The following is a 13,964-nucleotide window of genomic DNA, read 5'->3' on the forward strand; positions in this document are numbered from 1 at the left end:
TATTTCAAAGCCACTATCAAGAAGAACACTCAAAATCACTCACCTCTTGTTCTCTTGGCATATTTAGAAAAGGAGATATTCACGAGTAGAGCCCATAGACCCTTGATATGACAACAGTGGAGAATTCTGCACAGTATGGTGGGATCCCTTTATAACCATGGATGAGAGAACAGGACTGTGATCTATGTTATAGTTCATGCTATATCAGGCTTATCTCAGTATAGGAAGTTTGGATAAGACATTTTTGGCCCATGATAATAAATCAGATTATGTACTCTCAGGTCTTCTTATTCTAAAAGCCATGCTAATTCTGAGTCTGGGTAAGAATAAAATTTTCTATAATGTGGTCCATTATTCTCTTACCTGGCAGTGTTGTACTTCATCAGCCAGGACATGGATAACTGATTGGGGCCCACCTTTCACACCAAATAGGTCCAGTTCATCTAATGCTTCCAGGGCTGCCTGTGAAGGACAAAGAAAGAAAGACCATTTTTAGCAAGAGATATATTCTTCTCCCTGTACCCCCATATCATATCAGTGCATATGAAGTCATTTTGAATATGCTCAGCAGAACAGAAAAACAATGTAGCATTTTTTATTCCCAGGGCCTCTGAGTTTTTCTTTACCTCCCATATTGTTCCAGAGACAGTTAAGATGGAGGTTGTAAACTTCTTTTCATGATAAAAACCCTCAACAAATTCAATATGGAAGAAACATACCTGAACATAATAAAGGCCATAAACAACAAACCCCACAGCTAACACTTGCTGTGATGAGCACTGGGTGATGTATGGAAGTGTTGAATCACTATCTTGTACACCAGAAACTAATATTACACTGTATGTTAACTAACTGGAATTCAAAAAAAAACAAAAAAAAAACCAAAAAACAAAAAAAAAACATTGAGAAATTGAAAGCTTTTCCTCTAAGATCAGGAGAAAGACAAGGATGCCCACTCTCACCACTCTTATTCAACATAATATTGGAAAATCCTAGCTAGAGCAATTAGGCAAGACAAAGAAAATGCATCCAAATTGGAAAGAAGTGGCAAAACTGTCATTATATGAAGATGATATAATCTTGTATATAGAAAATTGTAAACCTAACCCCAAACTGTTGGAACCAATCAGTGAATTCAGTAAAATTACATGATATAAAATTAAGATACATTAATTGTCTGTACATTAATGACAAAACATCATCTGGAAAAAGAAATAAAGAAAACTATCCCATTCACAATAGCATCAAAAGCAATAAAATACTTAAGGATAAATTTAACCAAGTACAATGAAAACTACAATACTTTGATGTAAGAAGTTAAAGACACAAACAAATGGAAAGATATTTCATGTTCAATGGATTAGAAGGAATAATATCGTTAAAATGTCCTTACTACCAAAAGCCATCTATAGATATGATGCAAGCCCTATCAAAATTCCAATGGCATTTGTCACAGAAATACAAAAACAATCCTAAAATTTGTATGGAACCACAAGACACCAAATAGCCAAAGCAATCATGAGAAAGAAGAACAAAGCTGGAGGCATTCATGCATCCTGATTTCAAACCATACTACAAAGCTATAATAATTAAAATATTATGGTATGGGCATTAAAATAGACAAATAGACCAATGGAACAGAATAAAAGCCAGAAATAACCCTGCATTTACAGTCACTTAATATTTGACAAGGGAGCCAGGAAGAGTCAATGCAGAAAGAATGGTCTTGAAGAGACAAATGGTGTTGGGAAAACTAGATAACTACATGCAGAAGAATGAAATTGGATCCCTACATTATACCCTCACAAAAATTAACTTAAAATGGACTAAACATAAGACCTGATACCATAAAAATTCTAGAAGAAAACATAGGAGAAAAACGTCTTTACACTGTCTTTGGCAATGATTTTTTTGGATATGACACCAAAAGCACAAGCAACAAAAGCAAAGATCAACAAGTGGTATTACATCAAACTAAAAAGTTTCTGCACAGAAAAAGATACAATTAAAAAAATGAACAGGCAACCTATGGAATAGGAGAAAATATTTACACACTGCATATCTGATAAGAGGTTAATATCCAAACTATGTAAAGAACTCATACAATTCAATAATAAACAATTAAAAAATGAGCAGAGGAATTGAATATACATTTTTTTCCAAAGAAGACATATGAACGGCCAATGGATACAAGAAAAAATGTCCAAAGTCATTAATTAACAGGGAAATACAAATCAAAACCACAACACAATATCACTTCACACCTGTAAGAATGGCTATTATCAGGGCGCCTGCATGACTCGGTTAAGCAACCAACTCTTGATTTCGGCTCTGGTCATGATCTCGTGGTTCGTGGGTTTGAGCCCTGCATCAGGCTCATGAGGACAGTGCAGAGCCTGCTTGGGATTAATTCTCTCTCTCTCTCTACCTCCCTCTCTCTCTCTCTCTCTCTCTCTGCCCCTCCCTGGCACACACACACACACACACACACACACACTCTCTCTCTCTCTCTCTCTCTCTCAAAATAAATAAATAAACTTAAAAGAATAGCTATTATCTAAAAGACAAGTGGTAACAACTTTTGGCGTCAGAATGTGGAGAGACGGGAAACCTTGTACACTGTTGGATGGAATGCAAATTGGTTCTGTCACTATAGAAAACACTATGGGGGTCCCACAAAAACTTAAAATAGGACTATCATATGATCAACCCAGCAATTCCACTCTTGGGTATATATTCAAAAGAAATGAAAAGAGGATATCAAAGGGATATATGTACCCCCATGTTTATTGCAACATTATTCACAGAAGTCAATATATGGAAACACTAAGTGTCTGTCAACAGGTGAATGGGTAAAGAAGACGTGATACACATACACATACACACACACACACACACACACACACGTAATGGAATATTATTCAGCTATGAGAATGAAGGAAATCCTGCCTTTTTGTGACAATAGAGATGGACCTTGAGGGCATTATGTTAAGTGAGATAAGGTAGACAGAGAAAGACAAATACTGTATTATATCACTTATATGTGGAACTTAAAAAGCCAAACTCCAAAAAACAGAGTAAAATGGTGGTTACCAGGGGCTGGGGGATGGAGGAATTGAGGAGATGTTGTTTAAAGGTACAAACTTGCAACCAGTAGATAAATAAGTTCTGGAGATCTAATGCACAGCATAGTGATTATAGACAACAATACTGTATTATCTAAGATCAAATATTAATTGTTCCTACCACAAAAAAGAAATGATAATTATATGATGTGATACAGGTGTTACCTAACTCTTTGGTGGTAATCATATTATAATAAAAACATATCAAATCAATATGTTGTGTACTTAAAACTTGCACAATGTTATATGTCAATTACATCTCAATAAAAATGCATTTAAAAAAGATATGACATAAAATAAAGTTACAGGATTATCAAGTCAAGCATCACACTTTAAAAATAATTTGAACATGGCACATATGTATTTGTAGTAAACCACTAGTGTGATACCAGTACATAAGAAATACCACAAGTTGTCTGGATATAAGATACTAAAATACAATAGCCATTAGGTATTGGCGCATCACTGAGTTTCCACAGAGAAGTGAATAGCCTAAAAAGACACTATGATTGACTTAAAGATGAAAGTTACTAGTCACCAAGGCCAAAGATGAGTTTCCATGTTTTTTTAAAAAATAGAATTTACTTATTAATTTCTTGCTTTTCTTTTTTTTTTTATTTTTTTTTCAACGTTTATTTATTTTTGGGACAGAGAGAGACAGAGCATGAACGGGGGAGGGGCAGAGAGAGAGGGAGACACAGAATCGGAAACAGGCTCCAGGCTCCGAGCCATCAGCCCAGAGCCCGACGCAGGGCTCGAACTCACGGACCGCGAGATCGTGACCTGGCTGAAGTTGGACGCTTAACCGACTGCGCCACCCAGGCGCCCCAGCTTTTCTTGATTATAAAAGTATACCATACTTGTTATAGAATATTTTGAAAACATAAAAAGTATGGAGAAGGCAAAAAAGTCACCCAAAATAATGCTAATATTTTCGGTATGTTCCCTATTAGTTTTCTCTATGCAAATCTTTCTATAGTTGAGATCATGTTTCATATAAAATTGGGTTAGGATACTACAGCATAAGTGTTTCTTCATATTATGAAAATTCTTTATTTCAACATAATATTCTCTCATATTTATTTAACCATTTAACAACTGTTGGAAATTTAGGTTGACTTTATTGTGTGCTTTTAATTGTGTTTTATTTTTTAGGTTCCACATATAAGTGAAGTCATATGCTATTTGTCTTTCTCTGTCTGGTTTATTTCACTTAGTATAATACCCTCTACATCCATCCATATTGTCATGAATGGCAAGATTTCACTTTTTCCTATGGCTAAGTAATATTGCATTTTGTATGTGCACATGTGTATACGTATCTCATCTTTATCCATTCCTCTATAGATGGACACTTAGGTTGTTTCCATATCCTGGCTATTGTAAATAACACTGAAAAAAGATATATATATATATCTTTTAAAAGTTGGGGCGCCTGGGTGGCGCAGTCGGTTAAGCGTCCGACTTCAGCCAGGTCACGATCTCACGGTCCGTGAGTTCGAGCCCCGCGTCGGGCTCTGGGCTGATGGCTCAGAGCCTGGAGCCTGTTTCCGATTCTGTGTCTCCCTCTCTCTCTGCCCCTCCCCCGTTCATGCTCTGTCTCTCTCTGTCCCAAAAATAAATAAACGTTGAAAAAAAAAAAAGAATAAAAGTCAATCCGTGTCTTTTGGCAGGAGAAACTTAAATTAGGTCATGTGTATTTATCATTATAATATGTGTGATCCTATTCCTGCTATCCTATTTTATGCCTTCTTGCTGTCTCCAATAATAAGAGCTGAAATTAAGGCAGGAGCAGAGGGAAGGAAAAGATGGAGTCAAGTGGAAAGGCAGTGATGATGATGATAATGATGATGATGATGATGATGATGATGATATGTGGGATGCAGGAGAGTGAGGAGGGTTCAGGATTGACAGATGGTTCCCTGATATCGAGTTGTGTCAACTGGTGTATGGAAGGGCAAGTCCTCTTTTTGTTTTTGTAATGATAGAGAAGATGAATTTAGTTTAAGATATGTTCTCTGAGGTCTCTGTGGTATATATAATTAGAGATATGCTACAAAAGCAGTTGGATATATAAATCCGGAGATTATGAAAGAAATCTTACCTACATGTCCATAGTTCTATGGGAGAATCTGAATTTACCTGTGTTTTAAAAGAACAATTTGGAGGCACCTAGATGGCCTAGTTAAGCATCCAACTCTTTATTTCAGCTCAGGTCATGATCTCATGGTTTGTAAGTTCAAGACCTGCATAGGGCTCTGTGCTGACAGTGCAGAGTCTGTTTGGGATTCTCTCTCTCCCTCTCTCTCTCTGCCCTTCCTCCACTCATGCTCTTTCTCTCTTTCAAATTAAATAAATAAACTTTAAAAAAAAAGAACAATTTGATGATGGTCTAAATTCACGTTAAGCTTTCATCTACGGCAAAGGTGTATGTCCTTTCCCCACACTTGGTATAAACAAAGCAAGAAAAATTACCTTTGCCATTCCAACTGAACTGGCATTCAATTCTGAGATCCCTTGGTTTGTCTTGTCTCCACGTTCCCATATCCCGAAGTCCTAGCATAAAATAATCAACATACCATTAGCAAGTCATTACTACTAAATGCTTACTAGACACATAACCCTTGAATAAAAAGCACACATAGTAGCTAATTTGCCATACATGTGTGTACCCACAATGCTTATTAAGGAGATACCAATGAGTTGGGCTGCCCCCTAGCTATTTTCCTAGTAGCTTTATTTTTTTTTATTTTTTTTATACTACAAATCTTTAATTTTACAAAACTGAAAAGCAGTCCACCTACTGCCCATTTACGATGATAAAAACTGAAACAAAAACTCTGAAACATTTTGTAAAAATTCTATTATAACATTCTTAAATCCAGTTCATACTGTTCCAATGAATCAAGTAAGATTTAAGCTCAAGGGGGGTGGGGGGGGAATATTAGAGAATTTTACCTTTTCTGAGGAGATCACAATTTCATTTCAAAAGGATATGGTGAGTAGGCCCCTAGTGACTTGTGTACTTTATTAACGTTGATAGAAAGTCCAAATATTTCCATTTTTTTAAACTTCTGCAATTTTATCCAGACATTTAAAATATTGGTGTTTAAACTTTACATTAAAGGGCATCATACTCTGAAAACAGGCCTGCTTTAAATATAGTTTGATAATTCTGGTGGTACTTACTGAAAGAAGATTTCTTTAGCAAATACTGGTTTCATGTATTTAAAAAAATCAGCAAGACAGAATTTAAAAAATCTTAATTTACAATACATTGTAAACTGCAGACAACTGCCACATGTATCACAGACCAGCACAGGTAAAAAGTTTTTTCGAAATATTTTATAAGACTTTGTATCTTCCTTTATTTGTTGGTTGGTATGAATTTTGCAGCCGGATCAGTTCTTCTTTTATAAGTCTGGTGATTTCTGCCTTTGCTTTCTGCACAGCCAGTTCATTGGCACTTTCAATTGCCAAGTAAATTTTCCACTCTCCTTCCTTAGGTTCTTTGCCAGGTGGGAAATATGTTCCTCTGATTGTAACTGCAGCTTCAGAATATTCACTAATTCTCTGCAGAGCTTCCTTAGAGGTAACTTTCCACCTAGCAGTCTGTGGGAAGTCATTGATCTCTAATTCTTCTTCATATCTTTTAAAAGATTCATTCTGTCCACCATCTTGCCTCTCCTCTTCTTGTTTCTCCAAAGGCACATAATTGAGCTTAGCATTGATCTTTTCAGCAAGTTGCTCTGCAATGGTTTTTGCAGACACAGTGGGAGCCAGGATGGTGCCGCCTCTGAGAATTGCATTGGTGGCCTGTTGCATCACATCTACCTGAGACTCAATGCCCAAATTCTTCTGAGCATTGATTCTAAGAGCCAGTCTCTTAGTTATTTCTAATTTCTCAGCATTTCCCGCAGTTGGAGCAGGAACACTAGATGTTCCAGGAGCAGCCATATCTTTTACTCTCTTCTTTGAATTAAACATACTTTCAATTTGTTCATCAATGTCGACTGCAGCGTCCTCATCATCTGAATCTTGCAAACCGAGAGCTGCTTTTTGCAACTTCTTCCTCTCATTAGCCAAAGCTTGTTCTGTTTCATCAAACTTGAATCCCTTACCAGAGAACCCACTACTCTTTTTAATTATTTTCCCTTCAGATTTCTGCTGATCTTTGAAATCACTCCAAAGTTTCTCCAGATCAGAAGGCACCGCAGTTCCTGACAATTCAAGAGCTTTAATTATGTCACCAGCATAGCGAGCTTGATCTTCTGTGATAAAAGTATACGCATAACCTTTATTGCCTGCTCTTCCAGTCCGTCCCGCTCTGTGCACATAATCCTCATAATGGTTGGGGCAGCTGTAATTTACTACAAGAATCAGATGTTTCACATCTAAACCTCAGGCATGCAACAGAAGTGGCTACGAGGAGTTTGCAGGTCCCATTCTTGAAGTCATTTATGATGCTATCTCTGTCATATTGATCAATGCCTCCATGAAGAGACATGCAAGGATAAGATGCTCTCATTAAATCTTTCAGAAGACCATCTGCATGTTCCTGCTTATCCACAAATATAATGACAGATCCCAATTCTTGATAATGGCCGAGAAGCTCAAGTAACTTCAAGAACTTCTTTTCTTCTTCAATCACAATCACTTGTTGTTCCACATCTGAGCAAACCACGCTTCTGCCTCCAACCTGCACTTCAATGGGTTTACTGAGGATTCTGCGAGCCAAAGACGCCATAGCTCTGGGGAAAGTAGCTGAAAACATAACTGTCTGTTGATCAGGATGGACATTATCCACAATGCGCATGACCTGTGGTTCAAAACCCATGTCAAACATTCTGTCTGCTTGGTCTAAAACAACATATGTTACTCTTCCAAGATTTGTGATCCAACCACTATTAGCTGCTAACATGTCAATCATTCGACTAGGTGTGCAAACAATAATTTCAGCACCTCTTTTCAGCTCAGCAATCTGCTCACTGATTCCTGTTCCTCCATAAACACAGACCACTCTAAGTCCCATGGTCTTTGAAAACTTCTTACATTCTTTAGTAATTTGTAAAGCCAGTTCTCGAGTTGGAGTCATGATGACAGCTATTGGCCCCTCTCCTTCTTCTAATGACCTCTGATCCATGATGTGTCTAAACATGGGCAACAGAAAAGCAATGGTCTTTCCGCTTCCTGTCTTGGCAATACCAATCAAATCTCGTCCAGACATTATAGCAGGAATCGCCTGGGACTGGATTGGAGTGGGTTTTTCATAGCCATGCTTTTTGAGAGAATTTAGGATCTTCATGGAAATTCCACACTGGACCCAAGATTTAATTGGTTTGGGGCAACCTTTTCCCTTGACAGTAATGCCTTCCATTTCCAACCGAAAAACATTTACCTCCTCTTGAGACATTTTTGCTAATTCTGGAACTTCAACATAAAAGTTTTTTTCTGAATGTTCATATTCAATTTTTCCATGATCCACTGGTTCTAGAAGCTTTCTCTGTTTTGTCTGGTAGCCTGTAAGGGCCGTCTGAAGATCAACTTCTTCCTCCTCTGAAGAATACTCCATGGCATCCTGGTCATTCTCCATTAGCTCACCTTTCTTATCAGAATCTACCACTGCTTTTTTTGGTTGTCACTAGAGTGACAACTTTTGTGACTGTTGGCCCAGACTTCTTTTCATTCCCTCCACCACCCTTCACACTTCGCATTTTAAACTTTTTTACTTCCTCTTTCACTTCTTCCATGTAAGCATCTAATGGATCTAACTCCTCACCCTCCGTTTCATTTCCTTCCTTTTCAGCTTCTGCAGGATCATGTTCATCATCATCATCATCTTCTAAACTCCATTTTTTCCCTTGTTTCATCTCTTCAATTTCCTTTTTCAGTTCCCCAATGTTTTCCACGGCCTTTTTACGTTGCTCCCCTCGCCATTTTTCTACTCGTTCTTTTCGCTTCCTCATTTCTTCTTCCAGCTTATTCTGATCAAAGTTACCAGCATCTTTTTCTTTTTCATCCTCCTTGTCATCTGTCTTTTTTCTTCTCTTTAGAACTTTCCCCACTATTTGTTTTCTCTTTGGACCTAGACCTATTCTCAGCTTTCTTGCTTTTATTGCCAGGACTTGAGGATCTGGATCGCCGGCCTCGGCTTCTACTCCTGGAGCATCTCCCGTCTCGACTTCCGAGATCTTCTTCGCTCTCGACTTCGATCTCTCTCTCTACTTCTGGAACGCCTCAGGCGCTTCCAGTCTCTTGACCGAGATCTTCTTTTATCCCTGCTACGAGACCTCTCTCTCCTTCTATCTCTATCTCTGCTTCTGGACCGCCTGTCATCTCCACGTTTACTTCTTTTGTCAGGTGAGCGACTTCTAGATCGACTTCCAGAGCGTCCCCTTGATGCTGACCACTTCCGATAATGGCGTGACTCCCGGCCCATGCTGCCGGCCGCGGGAAAAGCGGCACCCTTCGGGACAATGCGCAGGGTAACCGGTAGAAGAGGCCGCGCCGCCCTCAGCTAGCCGAGCGAGGAGCAGCACTAAGAGAGAGCAGCAGCTCCAGCGGTGGCAGCCATCCGAGAGCAGCCAACGAAAACCTTTCCTAGTAGCTTTAAATTCTATTGGGATCTCCGAGACGTTGGAAGACTCCTCAACAGTTGATCAGCTCAAGAACTATAACTCAGTTCATGTAGAGAAGTGCTTCTAAAAACTTTTCATCAAAGCAGATACAGGGGTTCTAAAAGATGGAGCTTAAACAGTACCCCAGTGTTCTATCTTTATTATCTATTCTAATTTTACTCTCTATTGTCACTGACAATGTACCATGCACTAACCTATGCACTTTACACTGCTACCTTACTCAATCTTTATATTTTATAGATGATGAAACTGAGGTGCAAAGAGAAGTTAAGTGACTCACCCAAGGTCACACAGTGACAGAGCTAGGATTAGAGTCCAAGTACTCTCAGTCCAAATTGTAAATTCTTAACCATAGCTTTATATGACCCCTTGATAATACAAAGATAACATGTAAAATTACTTTTTAAAAACTTTTTTATTTGAAAAAACTTCAGAGTTACAGAGAAGTTACAAAAACAGTACAGTGAGTTTTCATAGACCTTTCACTCAACTTCCCCTAATGTTAACACCTGACATAACCATAATACAATGGTCAAAGCTAAAAAATAAGCATTTGTACAATTCTAGTAACCAAATTATGGACTTTGTTAGGATTTCACCAGTTTTTCCACTAACAGAATTTTATGTTCCCAGATCCAATCCAGAATACCATGCTGCATTTGTCATGCCTCCTTGGTCTCTTCTCATCAGTTACGACTTCTCAAGTCTTGTCTTTCATGACTGTTACACATTCTGAAGACCAGTGGTCAGATATTTTTATAGATTTCCCTCAATTTAGGTTCACCTGATGCCTTCTCTTGATTATATTAAGACTATGCAGGGGACCGGCAGAAGATGGCGGCGTAGGAGGACGCTGGGCTCACCGCGCGTCCTGCTGATCCCTGAGATTCCACCTACACCTGCCTAAATAACCCAAAAAACCACCAGAAGACTAGCAGGATGGAGTCTCTGGAGCCAAGCGCAGACGAGAGGCCCACGGAAGACGGTAGGAAGCGTGGCAAGGCGGTGGGCACTCCACAGACTGGCGGGAGGGAGCCGGGGCGGAGGGGCGGCCCGCCGGCCAAGCAGAGCCCCGGAGTCTGGCTCACAAAAGCGGAGGGGCCAGACGGAGTGTGTTCTGACAGCAAGCGGGACTTAGCATCTGGTAGGTCATAAGTTAACAGCTCTGCTCAGAAAGCAGGAAGGCTGGAGGGCAAAGGGAGGGAGAGTTGCTGAGCCCCAGGACGACAGGGCTCAGTTTGGAAGGGAAAAAAGGTGCTAGCCAGCGCTATTTCCCTCGCCCATCCCCCAGCCAAAATCCCAAAGGGAACCAGTTCCTGCCAGGGAACTTGCTCGCTCGGCGCAAACACCCAAGCTGTGCTTCTGCGGAGCCACCCCTCCGGCAGCGGGTCTGACTCCCTCCGGCTGCCACAGGGCCCCTCCTGAAGTGGATCACCTAAGGAGGAGCGAGCTAAGCCTGCCCCTCCTGCCCCCGTGCACCTTGCCTACCCACCCCAGCTAATACGCCAGATCCCCAGCACCACAAGCCTGGCAGTGTGCAAGTAGCCCAGACAGGCCACACCACCCCACAGTGAATCCCGCCCCTAGGAGAGGGGAAGAGAAGGCACACACCAGTCTGACTGTGGCCCCAGCGGTGGGCTGGGGGCAGACATCAGGTCTGACTGTTGCCCCACCCACCAACTCCAGTTATACACCACAGCAGAGGGGAAGTGCCCTGCAGGTCCGCACCACTCCAGGGACTATCCAAAATGACCAAGCGGAAGAATTCCCCTCAAAAGAATCTCTAGGAAATAACAACAGCTAATGAACTGATCAAAAATGATTTAAACAATATAAAAGAAAGTGAATTTAGAATAATAGTCATAAAATTAATCGCAGGGCTTGAAAACAGTATAGAGGACAGCAGAGAATCTCTTGCTACAGAGATCAAGGGACTAAGGAATAGTCAGGAGGAGCTGAAAAACGCTTTAAACGAGATGCAAAATAAAATGGAAATGACCACGGCTCGGATTGAAGAGGCAGAGGAGAGAATAGGTGAGCTAGAAGATAAAATTATGGAAAAAGAGGAAGCTGAGAAAAAGAGAGATAAAAAAATCCAGGAGTATGAGGGGAAAATTAGAGAACTAAGTGATACACTAAAAAGAAATAATATACGCATAATTGGTATCCCAGAGGAGGAAGAGAGAGGGAAAGGTGCTGAAGGTGTACTTGAAGAAATAATAGCTGAGAACTTCCCTGATCTGGGGAAGGAAAAACGCATTGAAATCCAAGAGGCAAAGAGAACTCCCTTCAGACATAACTTGAATCCATCTTCTGTACGACATATCATAGTGAAACTGGCAAAATACAAGGATAAACAGAAAATTCTGAAAGCAGCAAGGGATAAACGTGCCCTCACATATAAAGGGAAACCTATAAGACTCATGACTGATCTCTCTTTTGAAACTTGGCAGGCCAGAAAGGATTGGCACGAGATCTTCAATGTGTTGAACAGAAAAAATATGCAGCTGAGAATCCTTTATCCAGCAAGTCTGTCATTTAGAATAGAAGGAGACATAAAGGTCTTCCCAAACAAACAAAAACTGAAGGAATTCGTCACCACTACACCAGCCCTACAAGAGATCCTAAGGAGGATCCTGTGAGACAAAGTACCAGAGACATCACTACAAGCATAAAACATACAGACATCACAATGACTCTAAACCCATATCTTTCTATAATAACACTGAATGTAAATGGATTAAATGAGCCAACCAAAAGACACAGGGTATCAGAATGGATAATAAAACAAGACCCATCTATTTGCTGTCTACAAGAGACTCATTTTAGACCTGAGGACACCTTTAGATTGAGAGTGAGGGGATGGAGAACTATTTATCATGCTACTGAAAGCCAAAAGAAAGCTGGAGTAGCCATACTTATATCAGACAAACTAGACTTTAAATTAAAGGCTGTAACAAGAGATGAAGAAGGGCATTATATAATAATTACAGGGTCTATCCATCAGGAAGAGCTAACAATTATAAATGTCTATGCGCCGAATACGGGAGCCCCCAAATATATAAAACAATTACTCATAAACATAAGCAACCTTATTGATAAGAATGTGGTAATTGCAGGGGATTTTAACACTCCACTTACAGAAATGGATAGATCATCTAGACACATGGTCAATAAAGAAACAAGGGCCCTGAATGATACATTGGATCAGATGGACTTGACAGATATATTTAGAACTCTGCATCCCAAAGCAACAGAATATATTTTCTTCTCGAGTGCACATGGAACATTCTCCAAGATAGATCACATCCTGGGTCACAAAACAGCCCTTCATAAGTTTACAAGAATTGAAATTATACCATGCATACTTTCAGACCACAATGCTATGAAGCTTGAAATCAACCACAGGAAAAAGTCTGGAAAACCTCCAAAACCATGGAGGTTAAAGAACACCCTACTAAAGCATGAATGGATCAACTAGGCAATTAGAGAAGAAATTAAAAAATATATGGAAACATGGGGCGCCTGGGTGGCGCAGTCGGTTAAGCGTCCGACTTCAGCCAGGTCACGATCTCGCGGTCCGTGAGTTCGAGCCCCGCGTCGGGCTCTGGGCTGATGGCTCAGAGCCTGGAGCCTGTTTCCGATTCTGTGTCTCCCTCTCTCTCTGCCCCTCCCCCGTTCATGCTCTGTCTCTCTCTGTCCCAAAAATAAATAAATGTTGAAAAAAAAATTTTTTAAAAATATATGGAAACAAACGAAAATGAAAATACAACAATCCAAACGCATTGGGATGCAGCGAAGGCAGTTCTGAGAGGAAAATACATTGCAATCCAGGCCTATCTCAAGAAACAAGAAAAATCCCAAATACAAAATCTAACAGCACACCTAAAGGAAATAGAAGCAGAATAGCAAAGACACCCGAAACCCAGCAGAAGAAGAGAAATAATAAAGATCAGAGCAGAAATAAACAATATAGAATCTAAAAAAACGGTAGAGCAGATCAACCAAACCAAGCGTTGGTTTTTTGAAAAAATAAACAAAATTGATAAACCTCTAGCCAGGCTTCTCAAAAAGAAAAGGGAGATGACCCAAATAGATAAAATCATGAATGAAAATGGATTTATTACAACCAATCCCTCAGAGATACAAACAATTATCAGGGAATACTATGAAAAATTATATGCCAACAAATTGGACAACC

At 39.8% G+C, this 13,964-nt stretch overlaps 2 protein-coding genes across 7 annotated transcripts in view; both read right to left on the reverse strand.

Moving 5' to 3' along the window:
- The window catches only part of PHKA1 (phosphorylase kinase regulatory subunit alpha 1), a 180,907-nt gene that overhangs the window by 137,498 nt on the left and 29,445 nt on the right, over positions 1-13,964 (reverse strand). For all 6 annotated transcript variants that reach the window (XM_030305102.1, XM_030305106.1, XM_030305105.1 and 3 more), the window contains exons 6-7: positions 5,601-5,681; positions 364-462 (exon numbers count right to left, since the gene is read on the reverse strand). In XM_030305102.1, coding sequence (XP_030160962.1) covers positions 364-462; positions 5,601-5,681 — 180 coding nt within the window. The remainder of the gene's footprint in view (positions 1-363; positions 463-5,600; positions 5,682-13,964) is intronic.
- Positions 6,263-9,635, reverse strand: LOC115507032 (probable ATP-dependent RNA helicase DDX46). Its single transcript, XM_030305107.2, is given in 5 exon segments — positions 6,263-7,532; positions 7,534-8,757; positions 8,759-9,158; positions 9,160-9,308; positions 9,310-9,635. Coding segments are annotated over 5 exon segments (3,090 nt in total). The 5' UTR covers positions 9,565-9,635; the 3' UTR covers positions 6,263-6,470.

The sequence above is a fragment of the Lynx canadensis genome, chromosome X (assembly GCF_007474595.2).
Source record: "Lynx canadensis isolate LIC74 chromosome X, mLynCan4.pri.v2, whole genome shotgun sequence".
NCBI classification, from domain to species: domain Eukaryota; kingdom Metazoa; phylum Chordata; class Mammalia; order Carnivora; family Felidae; genus Lynx; species Lynx canadensis.